General features: G+C 39.1%; 1 protein-coding gene across 11 annotated transcripts in view; it reads left to right on the forward strand.

The window, feature by feature from the left end:
• The window catches only part of ATF2 (activating transcription factor 2), a 185,134-nt gene that overhangs the window by 53,078 nt on the left and 113,056 nt on the right, over window positions 1-19,000 (forward strand). For 9 of the 11 annotated variants that reach the window (XR_004539519.1, XM_033945185.1, XM_033945189.1 and 6 more), the window contains one exon: window positions 18,710-18,828. Coding sequence is in view for 9 of the 11 variants with exons in the window: in XM_033945185.1 (XP_033801076.1) it covers window positions 18,710-18,828 (119 nt within the window). In the remaining 2 variants the exon portion in view is untranslated. Of the gene's footprint in view, window positions 1-3,750; window positions 3,845-9,931; window positions 9,960-18,709; window positions 18,829-19,000 lie in introns of all 11 variants that reach the window. The other 2 variants (XM_033945191.1, XM_033945193.1) reach the window with 2 other exon arrangements.

Consider the following 19,000-nt stretch of genomic DNA (forward strand, 5'->3'; position numbering starts at 1 on the left):
TAGCCAAACTATTTTTTAATTGGTATAATATTAAGGTATTTTGTACACCACCTAGAAGGTTCGAGTGGGCGGTATAGTAAATTTGAAATAAACTTGAAACTTGAATTTCAACCCCTTTAACATTTTAGTTGCTCTTCTTTGAACCTTTTCTAATTCTGCGACCTTTTGTGAGATATGGCACATCTCCTATTTTGATAATTTTTCTCTCCACTCATTTCAATAATGGACTCATCAATGCAACCTTATGAAAGAACTTCTGCAAGATTTTTTGAATTAATGTGTCCTGACCACGGGCACATCTTACAAAACTTGAAGAGCTTGTCTAAAGAGTCAAAATTACTTAAGATATCTGGTCAGAGAAATTGTGCCGCACAAATCAGCTGAATTCAAAGCAATCTATGTTTTCAAGAATTGTTACCAAACTACAAGGCAAGTAGTACTGGTACAGCCAACAACTAAGTTGCAATGTAGTCTGTGAGCGAACAAAATGGCACAGCTTCTCTGTCTTAGAAAGATAGCAAGAATTTGGTGATCATTATAAGAGCAGCCTATGTGCTATGGGATCAGAATACTGTAACCATACAAGTAGCCCTTAATTAGAGTACTCTTCAAACTTCAACAGAAAGCACTTTCACAATGACACTTTTACCCATATAGGGAGTAATTCTCATTAGTTCACAAAAAGTGTGTACACTATCACTTATGCTAGTTCCAGTTTCTGGAGTAAATACTTAACTGCTGTCGGGCACATAATTGATAGCATTCTATAAATGTAGCATGTGCTAGGTATGCCTCTGACCCTTCCATGCACCTATCATGTTCACATGCCTTGGCAGTTGCACACTAAAAAAAATTGTTATAGAATATCAACTATGTACAGTTACACTCCTAACTGCTAATTAGTACCAATTAACCCCAATTATAACTAATATTGCTAATACCAGTTAGCACCTACCATAACAAGTTATGCATGTAATTGGCAGTATTAATTTGTGTGTATAATTTTGCATGCTAAGCACAAAACTGAGTGCATAAGACTTTAGAATTAGGGGGTTAGTGCCTGTGTGCTTTCTTAAATACGTAAATTCCAGTCCCCCTAAACACCAGGAAGTTTTTCAATCTAAACTAGTACAGTGTTCCCCCTCTCGTTCACGGTTCATGAATCGCGGACTCACTCATTCGCAGTTTTCTCCAATCGCCTCTTCCTATAGTAAAGTCGGGCTACACCAATCTGGAGCTGCGTGTCAAAACAGCTCCTGATTGGTGTGGCCCGACTTTACTACAGGAAGAGGCAATCGGAGCAGACCACGAGTGATTTTCTTCACCCACTGGCGCTCCAGCTTCCCTTTCCTGCCTCCCCTGCCTTTTGACGGGCAAAAAAATCGCATTTGCGGTTTTTTGAAATTCAGAGTGATTCCTGGAATGGAACCCCTGCAAATTTCGGGGGAGTACTGTACAAGAACTGAGCAGTTCTAATAATACCATACTGGCCAATGCTTAAGTTGTTGCCTCTACTTCTAGAGCATTCTATGTAAGATATTTCTGGAGTTGATCATTTAAAACAAAAGGGGCATTTTTTCATCCCAGTCTGAGACCTAACACATTGGCATAGAGTACAAGCCTGGTGTAAAGATTTTAGATAAATAGCAGGATGGGGTGAAATATAGAAGAACACAAGGCAGTATCATAATGATGTGCTACATCTTTTTGTGCCAGGAAAAATTATTTTAGGTGAGAAATTCAGACAGTATGTTTTAAGTATTTAAACTAGCAGGTGAGAGTGACAAAAGGAAGTAAGGTAATTCCGGACACCAAGAAAAAGCATAATAGCAGTGGGGAAGGTAAAGTTAATAATATTAAAAAGCCATCTAAACAACTCACCTATTTGCACAAATGGAAAGTAATGAGCACAAATACTGACGTTTAAGTGAGAAGATTCAGGATTGAGGCAGACTTGGATATTGTTACTTTCATAGAGACATGGTTCTGTGAGTCCAGTGAATGGAATAAAACCATACTGAGATATAAAATTCATAAGGAGGGCCAACAGATGAGGCTTGGTGCTCTATATGAAAAACAATATTAAAGCAACTGAAATGTAGGGAAGCTGGGGTAAAGAGGAAGCAATATGGATTACCGTGGAAAGAGAAGATGGAAACTTTATATACACAGGTGTCTACAGACCTCCAGGATAGATGAAGAAGCTGGTCAAAGATCTGATCAAAGAGATCCATAAGATGAGAATGAAAGAGGAGATACTCAGAGACTTCAGATTGTCTGATGTGGATTGGAATATTCCATCTAAAGAATCAGAAAGATTGTGGATGCCTGCCAAAGTGCTTTACTCAGATAGCGATGGAACCCACAAAGGAAGGGATCTAATGCTCACAAATAGAGAAAGTACTTCTAATGTCTACATAGGTGCTCACCTAGTCAATAGTGATAATCACATGTTTTGATATAAAATCTAAAGCATGCACACAAAATTTGCTTAAGTAGAAATGGGAAGTACCTAAAGAAGGAGCTGATAGGATAGGTAGACATAAGAGAAATGGAAAAGACAGCGGTCCAGGTTGAAAGCAGGTATAAATGTGGCAAGAGATCTTTATGTAAGGAAAGTAAGCAGGAGGCTCCTGAATAAGCTGAATGGGCTGAACTTAGGACCCAAAGTGATGAACTGGATTGGAAAGTGGTTGACTAACAGATGACCACAAGTAGTGGAACATGGAATCCACTTGGAGAAAAGGGAGGTGAGTAGTGGAGTGCCTCAGGGATTGGTACTGGGGCTGAATTGGAAAGTGGTTGACTAATAGATGACAGCAGGTAGTGGAACATGGAATCTACTTGGAGGAAAGGGAGGTGAGTGGTGGAGTGCCTCAGAGATCGGTACTAAGGCTGATTGTATTTAATGTATTCATGAGCAATATTGTCAGAGTGTTAGAAGGAAAAGTTTGCATTTTTGAGGATGACACAAAGATTGCCAACAGAGTAGACACCCCAGAGACAGTAGAAAACAGATCTCTAAAAATTAGAAGAATGGTCTAAGGTCAGGCAGTTAAAATGTAATACAAAGAATTGCAGAGTGATGCATTTGGGATGCAAAAATCCAAGGAGATGTAAGAGGTAGGTGAGAGACTGATAAGCACAGCTCAGAAGAGAGACCTTGGGGTGATGATATCTGAGGATATTAAGGTGACAAAACAATGTGACAAGGCAGTGGCTGTAGCCAGGAATATGCTAGGCTGCATAGAGAAAGGTATAACCAGCAGAAGAAAGGATGTGTTAATGCCTTTGTACAAGGTGGTGAAAGTCCACTTGGATTATTGTGTTCGGTTTTGGAGGCCACATCTTGCTATGGACATCAAAAGACTTGAAGTGCTTCAGAGAAAGGCAGCTAAAATGGTATGAGGTTTGTGCCAAAAGATGCATGAGATTAGACTTGATGATCTGAATATGTATACCTTAGAGCAGGGGTTTTCAACCCAGTCCTCAGGATACACCTAACCAGTCAGGTTTTCAGGATATCCAGAATAAATATGCATGAGATAAATTTGCATGCAGTACCTCAATTCTATGTAAATCTGTCTCATGCATATTCATTTTGGATACCTTGAAAACCTGACTGGCTAGGTATGTCCCAAGGACTGGGATGAGAATTCCTGCCTTAGAGGAAAAGAGGGATCGGGGTGATATGATACAGCCATTTAAATATTTGAAAGATATTAATATGCAAACAATTCTTTTTTCTAGAGACGGGGAAGTAGTAGAACTAGAGGACATGAATTGATGTTGCAGGAGGGTTGACCTAGGAGTAACATCAGGAAGTACTTTTTCACGGAGAGTGGTGAGTGCTTGGAATGTCCTGCAGGTGTGACAGAGGCAAAAACAGTAAACGGAATAGATTAAAAACAAATTTAGTGGTGCTTAGATGGCAGCTCCTAGTAGTTGAGATATAAGGCCAGTGCTGTGCAGATTTCTACAGCCTGTGTCCTGAATATGACTGAACAGATCTGGATGAGCTAGAATGGGCTTTATAGTTCCAGTAGTTGGGAATTAAGTTAGTGGTAGGCAAACTTTTACAGTCTGTACCCTGAAAATGGCAAGAAGAGATCAAGTATACATGTATTATCACATCATATATACGAGTTTTTCTTGTTGAGCAGACTGTATGGACTATGCAGGTCTTTATCTGTCATCATCTGTGCACTATATACAACCTTATAGCCTCCCTCAATTCCAGAGCTTTATTGAGTGAAAGTATTTTCTCCTATTTTTTAAAACTATACTGCTTAGTATAACTTCATGAGGTGTCTCCTAGTCTTTAAGAATAACAAACAGAATATTTCTATACCGTCTCATCCTATTAGCTCTAGAATACAATGAAGAGTACAAGATTCTACATAGACATACAGGTGTAATTTAACAATAATAAAGCTGATTTGGAATACAGTGGTACCTTGGTTTACGAGCATGATCCGTTTCAGGAGCATGCTTGTAATCCAAAACGCTCGTATATCAAAGCAAAGTTCCCCATAGGATATAATGGAGGATCGGGCAATTCGTTGCTGCTGCTGCCGGCGGCCAACATAAACGTAACAGAACTGGGGCGCTGGAGCTCTTTCCACAGCTGAACCAACCTCGCTGGGGCCTTGCAGCTTTAACTTCTTTTTCTTTCATTTTGTGCTGTGGGCGCCTACATTCATGCCGGCTTTCTCCTCCTTCTTGCCGCGGTGCTTGTTCAAAGCTATGGGCAGCGGTTCCCACGTGCCCCCGAAGGCCAACCCGGAAGCCCTCCCTGTGCCGCGGTGCCTACCTTCATGCTGGCTTTCTCCTCCTTCTTGCCGCAGTGCTCGTTCAAAGCCACGGACAGCGGTTCCCACGTGCCCCCCACAGCTGACCCGGAAACCCTCTCTCTGACGTCACGATGTCGGAACGTCTCTGGGCCAGCTGAAGGAGGCATGCAGGAGCTGCCTCCCGCGGCCCCGAGCGAACACAGCAAGGAGGAGGGAGCCGGCAAGAAGGCAATCCTCCAGGGGCGGCAGAGGGAACAAAAGCATTGCCCTCGAGCGGGCCGCCCGGCGCAGCAATTTGGACTCCCTAAAAGGCAAAACTGAGGTGGAAGAGAATCAGAAAGAAAATCTGCAGTCGGTGTGCGTACATTGCAAGGTATGGAGAGGGGGATGCGGGATGTTTTACTTTGGGACACGCTCGTATAGCGAGTCAAGCTCGGTTTACGAGTCACAGATTTTACAAATGTTTTGCTCGTCTTGCAAAACACTCGTAAGCCACGGTACTCGTAAACTGAGGTTTGACTGTACATTAAACAGAAAATTAATTGAGATTAAGCAAATTTCGGCATCTCAATGGCCACGAATTTGGTCTTGGAGAATAAAATCAACAATGTCGGCATCTATGAGACAAACATGGTTGTTTTTGTTGCATAGAGTGTTTTGGACCCCAGTTCGTTTACAGAAAGTAGATAATTCTAGGTCTAATAGATGTTGGCATTGTAAATAAGAAGCAGGGACTTTAGATCATTTAATTTTTTTCTGTCCTTGCATAAATGCATTCTGGAAGTCAATTTGGCCCCAAATTAATTTGTTATTAGAAAATCATGTTGCCCTGTCCTATGATACAATTTTATTTGGCACTTCAATGAGATATAAAAGTCAAATTTCAGGATCCAATAATAAATTATTAACAGGAGTTGCCATTCAGCATATAACTAGGAATTGGAAAGAATATACAAGTCTGAATTTTACGTTTTGGTGGAATATAGTGTGTTATATATATAGAATGGAAAAAGCTATAGCATTACAAAATGGGAACTATAATAATTTTAAAAAGATATGGGGGCCATTAATGAAATATTCAAATGATTTGGCACCTTTACAAGACTGATTGAATATATAATGAAAAGGATAGAATATGATAATGATTGAAATATAGAAATGGGAGGGGATGGGGGTGGGATATTTCACTACTTAATAAGATGTATGGTTAAGAATGAACAAGTGATTGTGTATAATATATTATATAAAATTGTAAACTTGTTGATTGATGTAAAAATGAATAAAGAAGTTTAAAAAAACCCCCAGAGAAAATTAATGTAAATACTTGATAAACAACCAAGCCTGTAGCCTTTTCCTAAATCTTAAATAGTCCATTTCATATCCAATAGACAATGGTAAAGAATTCCATTTTAAATGAATTTTTCTGAATAACTGCAGTAAAAGACTTTTGTTGAAGCTAACCAAATAAATGATGATAGATGATGGTAGAAACTCAGATTTATTAATGTGTACAGGTCGCTTAGATATCTGACACAATCAAAGTTTCAAAAGATTTGAAACTTAAGAAGGGCAGTTTCCATTTAAGAGCTTAAAAGATAAATGCAGAATTTTAAACTCTAATGCTGTGACCAGCAGCTAGCGGAGCTCCTTCAGTAGAGGAGTCATTCTATCATACTTGTTTTTATGCATAATTATCTTCACCACTGTATTCTGCAATAAGTTTAGGCAAGATAATAATGATTTAGAAAATCTTAAATAACAAGGAATTGTAGTAGTCCAGCCAGGGAGGAATCAATGTTGAAACTAGCATTGCAATTCATCTAAGGAGAAGGAACATAACATAAGGATTACCATACTTGAACAGACTGAAGGTCCATCAAGCCCAGCATCCTGTTTCCAACAGTGGCCAACTTAGGTCCCAAGTAGTAAAACAGATTTTATGCTGCTTATCCTAGGAATAAGCAGTGGATTTTCCCAAGCCATCTCAATAATAGCCTATGGACTTCTCTTTTAGGATATTATTCAAACCTATTTTAAAACCTGCTAAGCAGCGAATTTCACAGTTTAATTTCATGTTGTGTGAAGAAAACGCATGTGTAGAAAAATGTAGGGAACAATATGATTTACCTACGAGTTTTCATCTAAAGTAGAGTCTAACCCAGGGGTGTCCAACCTGCGACCCCGTGAAGTATTTTGTGCGGCCCCGGTCGAGGGCAATGCAATCTTTTCCTCTGCTGCTCCCAGGTGTTTACCATCTTGCTGGCTCCCTCCTCTGTCTTGCTGCACCATTTGAGTGTTTTGGGCAGTCCCAGAAAAAATGTTTTGGGCCAATGCGGCCCAGGGAAGCAAAAAGGATGGACATCCCTGATAACCTATTCCTAAATCACGAATAGTTGTTTGAAGAGGAATGATTTTTCTATCTAGTGTATAGCTCAAAGTAGATTGTGGAAACTGCTGAGAAAACATCATTAGTCAATCATCCAATGAGAGATATTCATTCCAGATTAGAAGCCATGAATTTATTTTTTCCTGTGACTAAACTATTAGTTAATTAGATGCCATTGACTCATGTTTGAGTCCTAGCGACCTGATGAATCTAAAAAATTAATTGCTGTTGTGCTAGTTCAGTAAGGTCTATTACTAAAACATATGATCTGAACATTATCAACATAAATATGTCAGTTTCATTAGTTTTAGTTCCCTATTTAAGGAGCTAAAAAAAATTTAATGGATAAGAGGAACTTTGGATCAAAATCTTTGTGTTTTGCAAGACTAAACATTCAATTCAAGTTTATGTATTCCACTCTGCTCATGATTTTAGATCTCTATCATAGCTCCCCTCAGCTGTCTCTTTGCCAAGCTTAATAGCCCTAAATGGGAGTTGTTTTGGTTGCTGTTTTGTGTATCTTTTCCAGTTTGTATCTCTTTATCTATTTATTTATGAGCTGGTGTAATAGATGCATGGAATGCCTTCTGGTTGAGGCAGAAATCGTATCAGAATTTAAGAAAGTATGGGACAAATACAGAGGGAGAGGAAAGAATTAAAGAGACTTTTACTAAGGCACGCTAGCTGTTTTAGCGCACGCTAAACACATCCATTATAGTCTGTCGACGCGTTAGCATTTAGCACGCACGAAAATGGCTAGCGCGCCTTAGTAAAAGGACTCCAGAGTTTTTGGTTTGGATAGGTAACATAACATATCATAACATAAGAATTTATTTCTAGACCACAATTACCGGAGAGTTCAATGCAGTTTACAAAATATTAGCTATAATACATAATTTGAAATGACAGATGAATTAATTATTTAAGAGCTGAAAAATTTTAAAAACAAAATATCTTTGATAACAACCGTTTAAAATCTTTATCCCATAGTGGAAAGAGAGAGTTCTGTCATGGTAGACTGAATAAGTTATATGACTTCTCTGCCATTGTGTTCTGTGTTTCTAGCGAAGTCCATAGGCAATTATTGAGATTGCTTGGGGAATTCTACTTCTTATTCCTAGGATAAGCAGCATACAATCTTTTTACTACTTGGGATCTAGCTAGGTACTTGGGACCATGGTTGACCACTGTTGGAAACAGGATACTGGGCTTGATGGACCTTTGGTCTGTCCCAGTATGGCAATTCTGATGTTCTTATGTTGTGTTCTTATCTCCAGGCTGGATTATCCATCCAAGGCAATATCAAAGCATATCATATCAAAAAGAAATAGGTAGTGAAAATCAAGTAGCCCCTTTGCATATTTTCAGATCATATCATTGCCTAGATCATCAACTTATAGAAGCTGACTACTCATAGAAAATGAAGGCAGATAAAGACCATATGACCTATCCAGTCCATGTACTGTACTCTCCCTTAGAGTTTCCAAGTTTATTAAAAATTTGTTATACTGCCTAATCAGACTTCTAGGCGGTGTACATTAGCTAAAAGGAATAACATAAAATAATATGACTAACTTAATAAAAACAGGCATTACAGGGGGCAATTAGTATGGCAGACAAAATAAACTAAAACAAACTGGAACAATGGGAAGAGGGAGAGAACCACAATCTTTGAAAGAAAAGAACAAAAAAGTGAGGAACAAAAGGAAGGGGAAAGCTCTCTTGAATTCAGATGGACTCTTTGTATACATACCTCTACTAGGAGGTCTTTCCATATATTCACTACCCTTTCTGTGAAGAAGTATTTCCTTAAGTTGCTCCTAAGTCTATCCCCTTTCTCCTTCATGCTATTTTGTCCCTTCCTTCAGTTGATAGAGACTTGCCTCCTGTGCCTGTAGTCTAGTGTATGCAAATCAATCTCATGCACATTCATTGTTGATATTTTGAAAAACTGACTGGCAAGAGGGTACTCTAGGACTTACTTGGAGAAACTGGTTCAAGTAGTTCAAGTAGTTTTAAAGAACAGTTTTGCATAATTTGTGATCAGTTCTTCCAGAAAGTTTATCGGTGTTTTTCCAAATACTGAAAGTCTGCTTCACAAAGAGTATATTTTTTCCTGGTGTTAACACACACTATGACAACCCTCAACTAGTGTGACTGATTCATCCTGCAAGTAGACAGTGAAAACAAAGTTGCTTCTTAGTAAAAGTTGTTTTCCATAGGCAATAGGATAAATTGGACACACAATTCCTGCCACCTTCCAGAGAGTTAAAAGATGCTTGCTTCAAGTTTTGAGGATAGACAGTGTTGCTTCTCTATCTCCCTTAGTAATGGAACTAATAGGAGGTAGAGTCCAGCTGTTATCATGGTGTGGCAGGGGATACTGAGCAGCAACTGGATTCTGCAGACAGGATTACTGGCTAAACTTGTCTTAGATGCAGTGGACCATCTCATTCTTATCTTAGTTGTTAGTTGTCGGTTGTCTTATCACTTTGGTTTTAACCTCATCTTGCCACTTGACATGTAGGATTCTTCTTAATCTGTGTTAATCAAAATAATCTATAGTTTAATTTGGAGTGTTTCGTTACCAACCATGGTTCTGCATTGTATAAAAAATGAGTATCGTAGTACTATTATACACATACATCTTAGTTTGAGATGTTAGTTTCTTATTGTCCCAGATATTCTTATTGACCCAGTTTGTTCATGATTGGTGCTGCTTTTCCAATTCTAATTTTGATTTCTTTTTCAGTGTTGTCTTCTGTTACCAGACTTCCTAAGTAGGTGAATTCTGGTACTTTTTCTAGTTCAACTTATGTTACCTTGATTGCTGTGTTATCTGCTATATTTATAGTCATAAACTTTATTGTTTTGTTAGATATAGTTAACCCAATCTGTTCACTCATACCCATTATTCTCTCTATCTTGGTCCGCATCACTTGAAGACAACTTGCCAACCAAGGTTGCATCATCTGCAAAGTCTAAGTCCTATAACTGCATGTTTTCAAGCCATACAATTCCTGTATTTTTGACTCCTGTTGCATTCTGCATTAACCAGTCCATGGCTAAGCTGAATAACAATGATAATACATAACCTTGCTTGACTCCATTTACTACTTTAAACCATTTTGTGTAATGTCTTCCTCTCTAACACAGCATTCACTGTTGTCATACATGTTTTTGATAACTTGTATGGAATACCTGCCAAGTTCATCAGCTTTCATAAATCTGCATAAGCTATCTCTCAATGCTGTTGAATATTTTTTCAAAATCCACAAAATTTATAACTACTGGGATTTTATACTCGAGAATCTTTTCTAATACTCTGCATAGTGTGAAAATTTGATCTATGCAGCATCTTCTGGGCCTGCTTGTTCTTCTCGTAGCCAAGGGTTATTTGACTGTAATCTTTATCAGATAACAGAAGAATTTCTCTCCAATTACTTCAGGCCAATAAATCTCTTTTCCTTAGCAGCTTTACAGTTATGCCTTTCTTCCATTCATCTACATTTTTTCCATTTCCCACAATCATAGCAGCCATGCTGTCATTTGATTTGATTTGTAACCCTTGAATACAAAGTCAGAGGGTGCCAGTCCAATGTTTGGATAAAGAAGAAAGTTTGGAGATGGGCTGGTTACCCATCCCTATAAAAAACTAAAAAGATTGCAGAAACAGTCAATGTGTCAAAACACATTTAGTTGATAAGAATGACACCACTATCATCATAAGACCTCATAATGAGGAAAGCACATGGAATGTTGAATGACAGGACCAGACTTGTTATGTGATGGGCAGAAAACAAAGCTGAAATGACACCTTGGTACAGAATTCAGTGTTCATGGTGAAGTCCATCATCAATATTGGATGTTAGAATGCATACACATTAATAGAAACAATAAAATTATATGCAGATATTAAGGAAATGGAAACAGTATCACCTTGACATCCTTTGTGTAAGTGAAACAAAATTTACAGCTGGGAATAAGAGAACTATGGATGAAATAAAATAATATAGTCCAGATGAAAAGATGAGACACACACACAAAGCATTTCAATCTTTCTTATAAGCTGTAGTTAAAGTCAAAATTATACAATGGTATGCACCCACAGAAGCTGCAGAAGACATGAAGAAGAGCAGTTTCTGCTGCATTCTACCTGACACAATTAACCAAGTCCTGAAATATGACATATTGATATGGGAGATCTGAATGCCAAAGTTGGAGCAATTTGACTGAGAAAGGACTTTGAAAATGCTGGCATTGAAGTGCACAATAATAGCAAACAATTTGTTTAGTTCACCTAATAAACTAGTCAATGGTGTAACAAACTTCACACAAAAATATTCATAAAGTCACGTGGCACTCATCCAGCTGCTGATAAAACCAGATGATCATGTTGCAGTTGGAGGAGGGTGCATCAGATCACTGAACAATGTCAGAAACTAAGAGGAGCTGATATACGAGTACACAGTGGCCATTATCTCTAATTGTAGAAATCCAGATCAAGCTTAAGAATGGAGAAATAAAAGGATGTTATCAAATACAATTGTAAGTTGAAGCACCAGCAGAAACACTTGCATCAAACAGTTTCAAAGCTTTAGCAGACAAATATTCAGACAGAAAATCAGACGTTGAAAACGTAGACATTTTTCAAAGAGGAACTATATGGCATTTGTATGAATACTCTTGGTCAGGCAAAGAAAAAAAAGAGTAAAGAAGGTGAAGAAACATGAAAGTGTATAAGGAAGTGAAAAGAAATTCAGGCATTAATTACATCACAAGATGATACTGAAAAGAAACATGTTATATTACAGCAGTACTGTCAGCATGATACAGATTTTAAAAGGTGTGAAATGAAATATCAGAAGAAGCAGCACAAAGACTTAAATTGTGTATCGCATAATCAATCAGCTAACAGGAACAGAAGGAAAAAGTTCTATCTGTTAAAGACAAAGAACAAAGGTGGTAAAGTCATTACAGACAAAAAAATAGTCCAGCATTGGGAAGAACATTTTAAGGAAATAACTAAACCACCCAAAACCTGACCAACCAGCTGCTGAAACATCAGCAGATCTCCACAATGGACATCAGCACACAATGGACATCAGCAGACCATTCATAATGGACTGAAACCAGTTCTCCTTGGTAAAGAAAGGAAAAGACTGATAAATTCTGAAAATTAGTGGGACAATAAAGAGCCCCGAGGGACTCCTTAATTAACTGCCCTCAGAACTGATTAATTGGCCAGGGAAATTTATTGAAAGTAGCCTATTAAAAAGATTATAAACCAAGACAGCGTACATCATATACAGTTTGCAAAAGTTGCAGAGATGTCCAGAACCTTTAATAGGGCTCCTGGAACTCTATATGCAGCGATAAGCATGTCGCCAGGCACCAAATCCAAAGTGGTCTCTATGCTACGACCAAGGAAGATTTGCCTCTCATGTTGTAATGAATGTTGCTAAAAGTAAATATTTGAGCTGTAATTAAGGAGACTGACTCAAGTCAATTAAACCTCCAAATAGGAAGGGCTCGTATACACTGTAACATAGCTCAGAGGCATGTAACTCTGAAGAGGGGGAGGTAACCCCCTCTTGGAATAAGAGTTGTATATCCAATCATAGCATAGTATTTGGTAAGAACGAGTCCAACTTTTGAAGGTGTGAATTGATTGAAAACTGTATTCAACACTTAGGTAGAATGACTCACAAAATTTTCAAAAGTGCAAAATAAAAGTGATTGCATTCAGGATATGCTAGAGATTGTACTTAGCTTGTATGCAAAAAAATTGCAACTTCTCAGGGTCCAATCTCTAGCATATCCTGAATGCAATCACTTTTATTTTGCACTTTTGAAAATTTTGTGAGTCATTCTACCTAAGTGTTGAATACAGTTTTCAATCAATTCACACCTTCAAAAGTTGGACTCGTTCTTACCAAATACTATGCTATGATTGGATATACAACTCTTATTCCAAGAGGGGGTTACCTCCCCCTCTTCAGAGTTACATGCCTCTGAGCTATGTTACAGTGTATACGAGCCCTTCCTATTTGGAGGTTTAATTGACTTGAGTCAGTCTCCTTAATTACAGCTCAGCTATTTTTCTGACTCCCTATTGCTATATTGTCCCTGTTCATTGGAAAAGTAAATATTTGTCTGGTGTGTTTAGCCAAAAAATGGCAAATTGGAAATGAGCTTTTTAAAGACTTGAATGGATTATTGCATTTTTCCAAGATTCTGATAGATTGCACTTAGTGAAAATAACATCATAAACAGGCATGCTGCAAAAAAGCACAAAGGTTTAAACTAGAAGACAAGATAACAAGATAGAATGTTGATTTATGGAGACAGTGACAAAAATATCTCTTGTAACTGGACAGCCACATGATGGTAGTCTAGCTGCTGTAAACACCAAAAAGTCCAACAGTACAGAGAACCCACGTGTATAAAACAATACAAAAGGAAGTGGGAACGGACAATGAACACTCCACTGAAGATCACTGATGTAAGACAAACTTGTTTATTTCAGAAAAGGACACAAGCAGAAGCTGCAAGACATTTGCAGCGCCATTCTGTAAACTAGGCGCTCCAAAGTTCAATTATAGAATAGGCTACTACTATGGGGATGAACATAAGAATTGCCATACTGGGACAGATCAAAGGTCCATCAAGCCCAGTATCCTGTTTCCAACAGTGTCTAACCCGGGTCCCAAGTACCTAGCTAGATCCCAAGTAGCAAAACAGATTCTATGCTGCTTATCCTAGGAATAAGCAGTGGATTTCCCCAAGCCATCTCAATAATGGCCTATGGACTTCTCTTTTAGGAAATTAGCCAAGCCTTTTTAAAATCCCGCTAAGCTAACTGATTTCACCACATTCTCCGGCAACGAAATCCAGAGTTTAATTACATGTTGTGTAAAGAAATATTTTCTCTGGTTTGTTTTAAATCTGCTACTCAGTAGCTCCATAACATGCCCCCTAGTCCTAGTAACATTGGAGAAAGTGAACAAGCGATTCACATCTACTCTTTCCACTCCACTCAGTATTTTAAAGACCTCTATCATATCATCCCTGAGCAGTCTCTTCTCCAAACTAAAGAGCCCTAGCCACTTTAGCCTTTCCTCATAGGTAAATCATCCCAGACCTCTTATCATTTTCATCACCCTTCTCTGTACTTGTGCTCAGTAACAGAATCACCCACATTGGTATAATTCTTTGACCCAGCTTCTGCTTGTGTCCTTTTATGAAATAAATAAGTTGGTTTTACATCAGTGTTCTTCAGTGGAGTGCTCATTGTCCGTACCCACTTCCTTTTGTACTGTTTTATACCCATGGGTTCTCTGTCCTGTTGGACTTTTTGGTGTCTACTTGTACATTCAGCAGTTTAATTGCCCAAACTGCCACTACGTGTATGCTTTCAACATATTCTCAGCCAAAAAAATCACCCAAGTCCCAAACGCCCAAACCAAGACCTTTTAGATGAAGGAGAAGCCAGTCCTCTGTCCATCCAGCAGGCCAGCCTTGGTATGAATGGCAGGCCTGCCTGTTCCCAGTACATTGTGGGATGCACCGGGGAGGGGCCTAGTGCCTGATTGGTCCAGGCGCCTAAGGCCCGGTCATAGGAGGAGCCTTAGGCACCTGGGCCAACCAGAATCTTAGGTTGGCCCAGGTGCCTAAGGGCCCTAAGCACATGAGTGCCCTAAGCATATGGGCCAACCTAAAATTCCGGTTAAGTTAAGTAGTGATCGCATGGGGAGTTCGGGGTGGGGGCATCTCTCCTGCCATGATCGTTACGGGTGCAGGGGGACGGGTTGCCTGGGCTGCTGAGCTGATCATGGCAGCCACAATCAGCTCAGTGGCCCGATTCAGAACCAGTTTTGACTTCATCTAAGTCAACTTCATCTAAGTCAAAACGTATAAGGTTCCATCTGAAAAGGCCTAAGCTGGTTTTAGATACGTCTAAAACCAGTTTTGATTATCGGTACTTGGACGACCTGGCTTTTTGATCATCCAAGTACTAACTTAGGCTGGTTTTTGGACTCTTTTTTTATTATTATTATGTGCCCCATAGCATGTATTTTACAAGTAGGAATACACATTAGCAGAATCTTGGCAGAATATTGATGGGGCTCAGGCACACACAACTTATAGAATACTATAAATTAAATGCATATTGCTGGTATCTCTATGACTGGGAAAGTCCTTGCACCTAATGTATGGGTGTATAGTTCATCTGCTATGCTAGTATTCTGGGTGCACTGTTAGAGAATTGCCCCATGCAGTGATATATTCATAAACATAAGAAACATTCTATTCAAGACAAATATGAAAATTAGGGAGTTTCATTTGTTATGGGAAATGGTAAAAATGTCATGGATATGAACGTGAGAATAGCAGGTTAAGAATGAAAGGTAGCTTCAAAATGGTGAGCTTTTAGACTGAATTTGAATATGTGAACTTCAAGTACTCATCTCATGTTCACCATATCTATAGGTTTTCCATAATAGGATAAAAATACTATCCATATTTCACATTGGTCAATCAACTGTGTGTTCCACTTTTTTCCTGAAGCCTGATGTTAACAAGAGTGGCCAGACCCTCCATATTGTAGAAGGCAAACGAGCATTGGCCTATCACGTGAAAAGAACACATGGCACTTGATGTGCTATGATCCCAAAGGAGATACCAGGAGACAAAAAACTTTGTCAAACTGGATTATGGACTGCATTGCACTGCTACAATTTAGTAGAATTACTCTTGAACATTGTAAAGATTCATGAGCTCAGAGCTCCGGTGGGTTCAGTTGCGCATCTACTCTCTTTCTGGTGTTAAGGAGATTTTTAGGGTTGCAACCTGCCTTCCACTCATACAATAACATCTCACTACTGTCTGGAAAAAACATCCCAAAGAGACAGCAGATTTAGACAAGTAGGCCTAAAATCCTAGTCATTTAATCATTTCCTCGAATAAGGTTCTCCAGGTTGTTTTACATAAGCCTGACCCAGAGGCATAGCCAGGTTTTGATGTCAGGGGAGCAGACTTTTGTAAAATAGGCACTAGTCAGTATCAGCCAGGTGCTGGTGTTGTCGCTCAGGTGTGATGGCTGTGGATAGCAATGATTACCATAGGCTGTCTCTGCTGCATCCCTCCTATAAGAAAACAGGAAGTTACATCAGTAGGCAAGAAACAGCAGAGTTCCCAGGACTGGCTGAAGTAGGCAACCTATCTTTTTTTTTTTTTTTTTTTTAATATCTGACTGGGTGGGCGAGGTCTGTTCTTCCTTCTTTGGCACCTGGAAACGGGGGGGTTGCAATACCTATCTTAACTACAAGTAAAAATATTCAGACTGTGAACATCACCTCAAGAACAGCATATATACTCCTTTCACTGCTAGACACTTTGTTTAAACCAGAATGCTTTTGTTTGTGTGGTGACTACAGGATGTGGAGACTACTAGTCCTGGTTATTTTATTTTGGATGAAAAGGGCCACCAGAGCCTGCTTTCAAATAGGGCCAGACACTTTGCAACATAACACAAAACCCTGCAAAGGGACACTCAAAACCTATGTAGAAAACTATATTTATTTATTTTAAAACTTGCACCCTGTAAAATCTAAAAAATTTTGGCAGCTCACAATCAGTACAAACATAACCCACTGTAAAAAAAGCACATTAAGTAAACATACATAAGCTTAAGCAAATGACTGTATTTCCCACTCAATACTTATTTCATAGTCAAATATGCAAAACTTCTCAAAGGTTGTCTATCCTACATTATTTTAAGTCAAGAAGTACATCCAGCCGTATTCCAGGATTATTCTCCACAATAACAGCAATGTTAAAAAAAAAAAGCCCTAACCCACCTACGAAAAGAGTGCTATAAATATTGCATTGAGTTCTAGAGCACCAAACTTACCACACAATAATGGTCGTAACCTATCTATGAAGAACAGTGATAAATGTTACAGTGGGCCCTAGTGCATCAAAACACTGCTACTGGAAAATTGGAACAAGCCCATTCTCCCTCTCTCCCCATCAGTCGTCTTTCCAGTGTCTCCTGTCCTTTTGACATTTCTTCTTTCTTCATGTCCACTGTCATTTCCCTCTGTGTTCTTATCTGTCATGTCTAGAACCTTCCCTTTGTGTTCCTGTGTTATTTCCCTCAAATTCAATATCTGCCCTCTGTGTTACAATCCCTTTTCTTGTGTCCATGTTCCTCCATTGTCCAGCTGTTCCAGTCCTCCTCACTTCCCTTTCTTCTGCATTCCTGACCCGAAGCTAGTATCTCACCGTCTCTCTTCCTTGTGCCAGCATCTTTCCTAATCTCCTCCCAACCCATCCTATCTTTCTCCTTTCCCTCTGTTCAACCCCTCCATCCCAGCATTTCTCTATTTCTCTCCCTAGCTTCTCTCTCACTGTATTCCCTGCCTCCTCATCCAAGTTCTCTCTTCATATTGCTCTTTGCTTTCTCCCTATTGTGTGGTGACATATCTTGCCCTCCTCCGAGTGATGTGGCATCTCTTTTACTCTTCCTTCCCCCCTCCCCCACAGCACCTCCTCTCTCTTTCTATTCCCCGTAGGGTTCTCCATCTCTCTCCCTTCCTATCCCCCTACCACCCTCCCCTGTGCCAAAGTTCTTCAATCTTTCAGACTGCCAGCAGCATCAGTGTCGGCAGTGAAAGCACACCACCTTTGGTCAGCCCCGGAAGCTTTCTCGCTGCTAAAACTTCCTGTTCCTGCAAAGGCGGAATGCTGCATAAAGTCATTTTCCAGGACCAGCCAAAGGCAGCTTGCCTTCATTGCTGACACTCACACTACCAGTGGTCTAGAAGATTAAAGAACTGCAGCTGGGGCCAGGAAGGAAGAGAAATAATGGACTGTGTAAGAGGATGCCAGAGAAGTAATTTACAAGCTATTTTACTGGGGTGGTGTTTGCCACCTGTAGTGATGCCTGTGGTGCATAAGCACCATTTTCTTTTGAAAGTCCATTTGGGGAAGTGATCACTCCCTTTGCACCCCACCTAGCTATGCCTCTGTCCTGACTGTTTCTTGACTAAACATATCCTGGAATAATAGTAGTTCTCACAAGTGTGGCGAATTTCATTGTAGTGATCAAAAGAGAAAGCATAATTGATTACTTGTTACAAGAATTCTTCATAAATCCAGCCATACAAACTGTTCTACCTTGTTTGGGAGTTCATTTCCTAAACTATATGCATATATCCTAATGAGATGCTGACTTTGTAGGAACTCCCATGGTTGAAAAAAATCTTTGTTTTTTCTTTACTTTGAGAGCTAGTCTATGCCAGCACTCTCAGAAGATGGCACTAATTTTTGTATATGCTTTATCTTGCTATTTATGGAGAACTTTTTTATTATAGATAAGCAACTGCATTTAACTGTGTTAGTGATTAGTGGTAGTGTGTTTGTTGACAGTGCTGTGATTAAAATATCTATTTAGCTGTATAATCAAATTCAAAACATCCTGAAATGTATCTTTCTCTGTTTTGTTTTTTTTTTTTTAATTCAGATCAAACTCCCACACCAACTCGATTTCTGAAAAACTGTGAAGAAGTAGGTTTGTTCAATGAACTGGCTAGTCCTTTTGAAAATGAATTCAAAAAGGCGTCAGAAGATGATATTAAGAAAGTAGGTGGTTTGCTGACAGCATTTGGAAAATTAGTGCATGCGCAGCCTTATTAGATGGAGAAGAACATTTTTTTAAAAAAATTTTAACTGTATACAGTTGACTATTGCTAAAGTATAATTTTAAAAGCAAGGAAGATTGCATAATATCCTTAGAAAGCCTGTAGTCTTATGT

The sequence above is a fragment of the Geotrypetes seraphini genome, chromosome 5, assembly GCF_902459505.1.
Source record: "Geotrypetes seraphini chromosome 5, aGeoSer1.1, whole genome shotgun sequence".
Taxonomy (NCBI): Eukaryota; Metazoa; Chordata; class Amphibia; order Gymnophiona; family Dermophiidae; genus Geotrypetes; species Geotrypetes seraphini.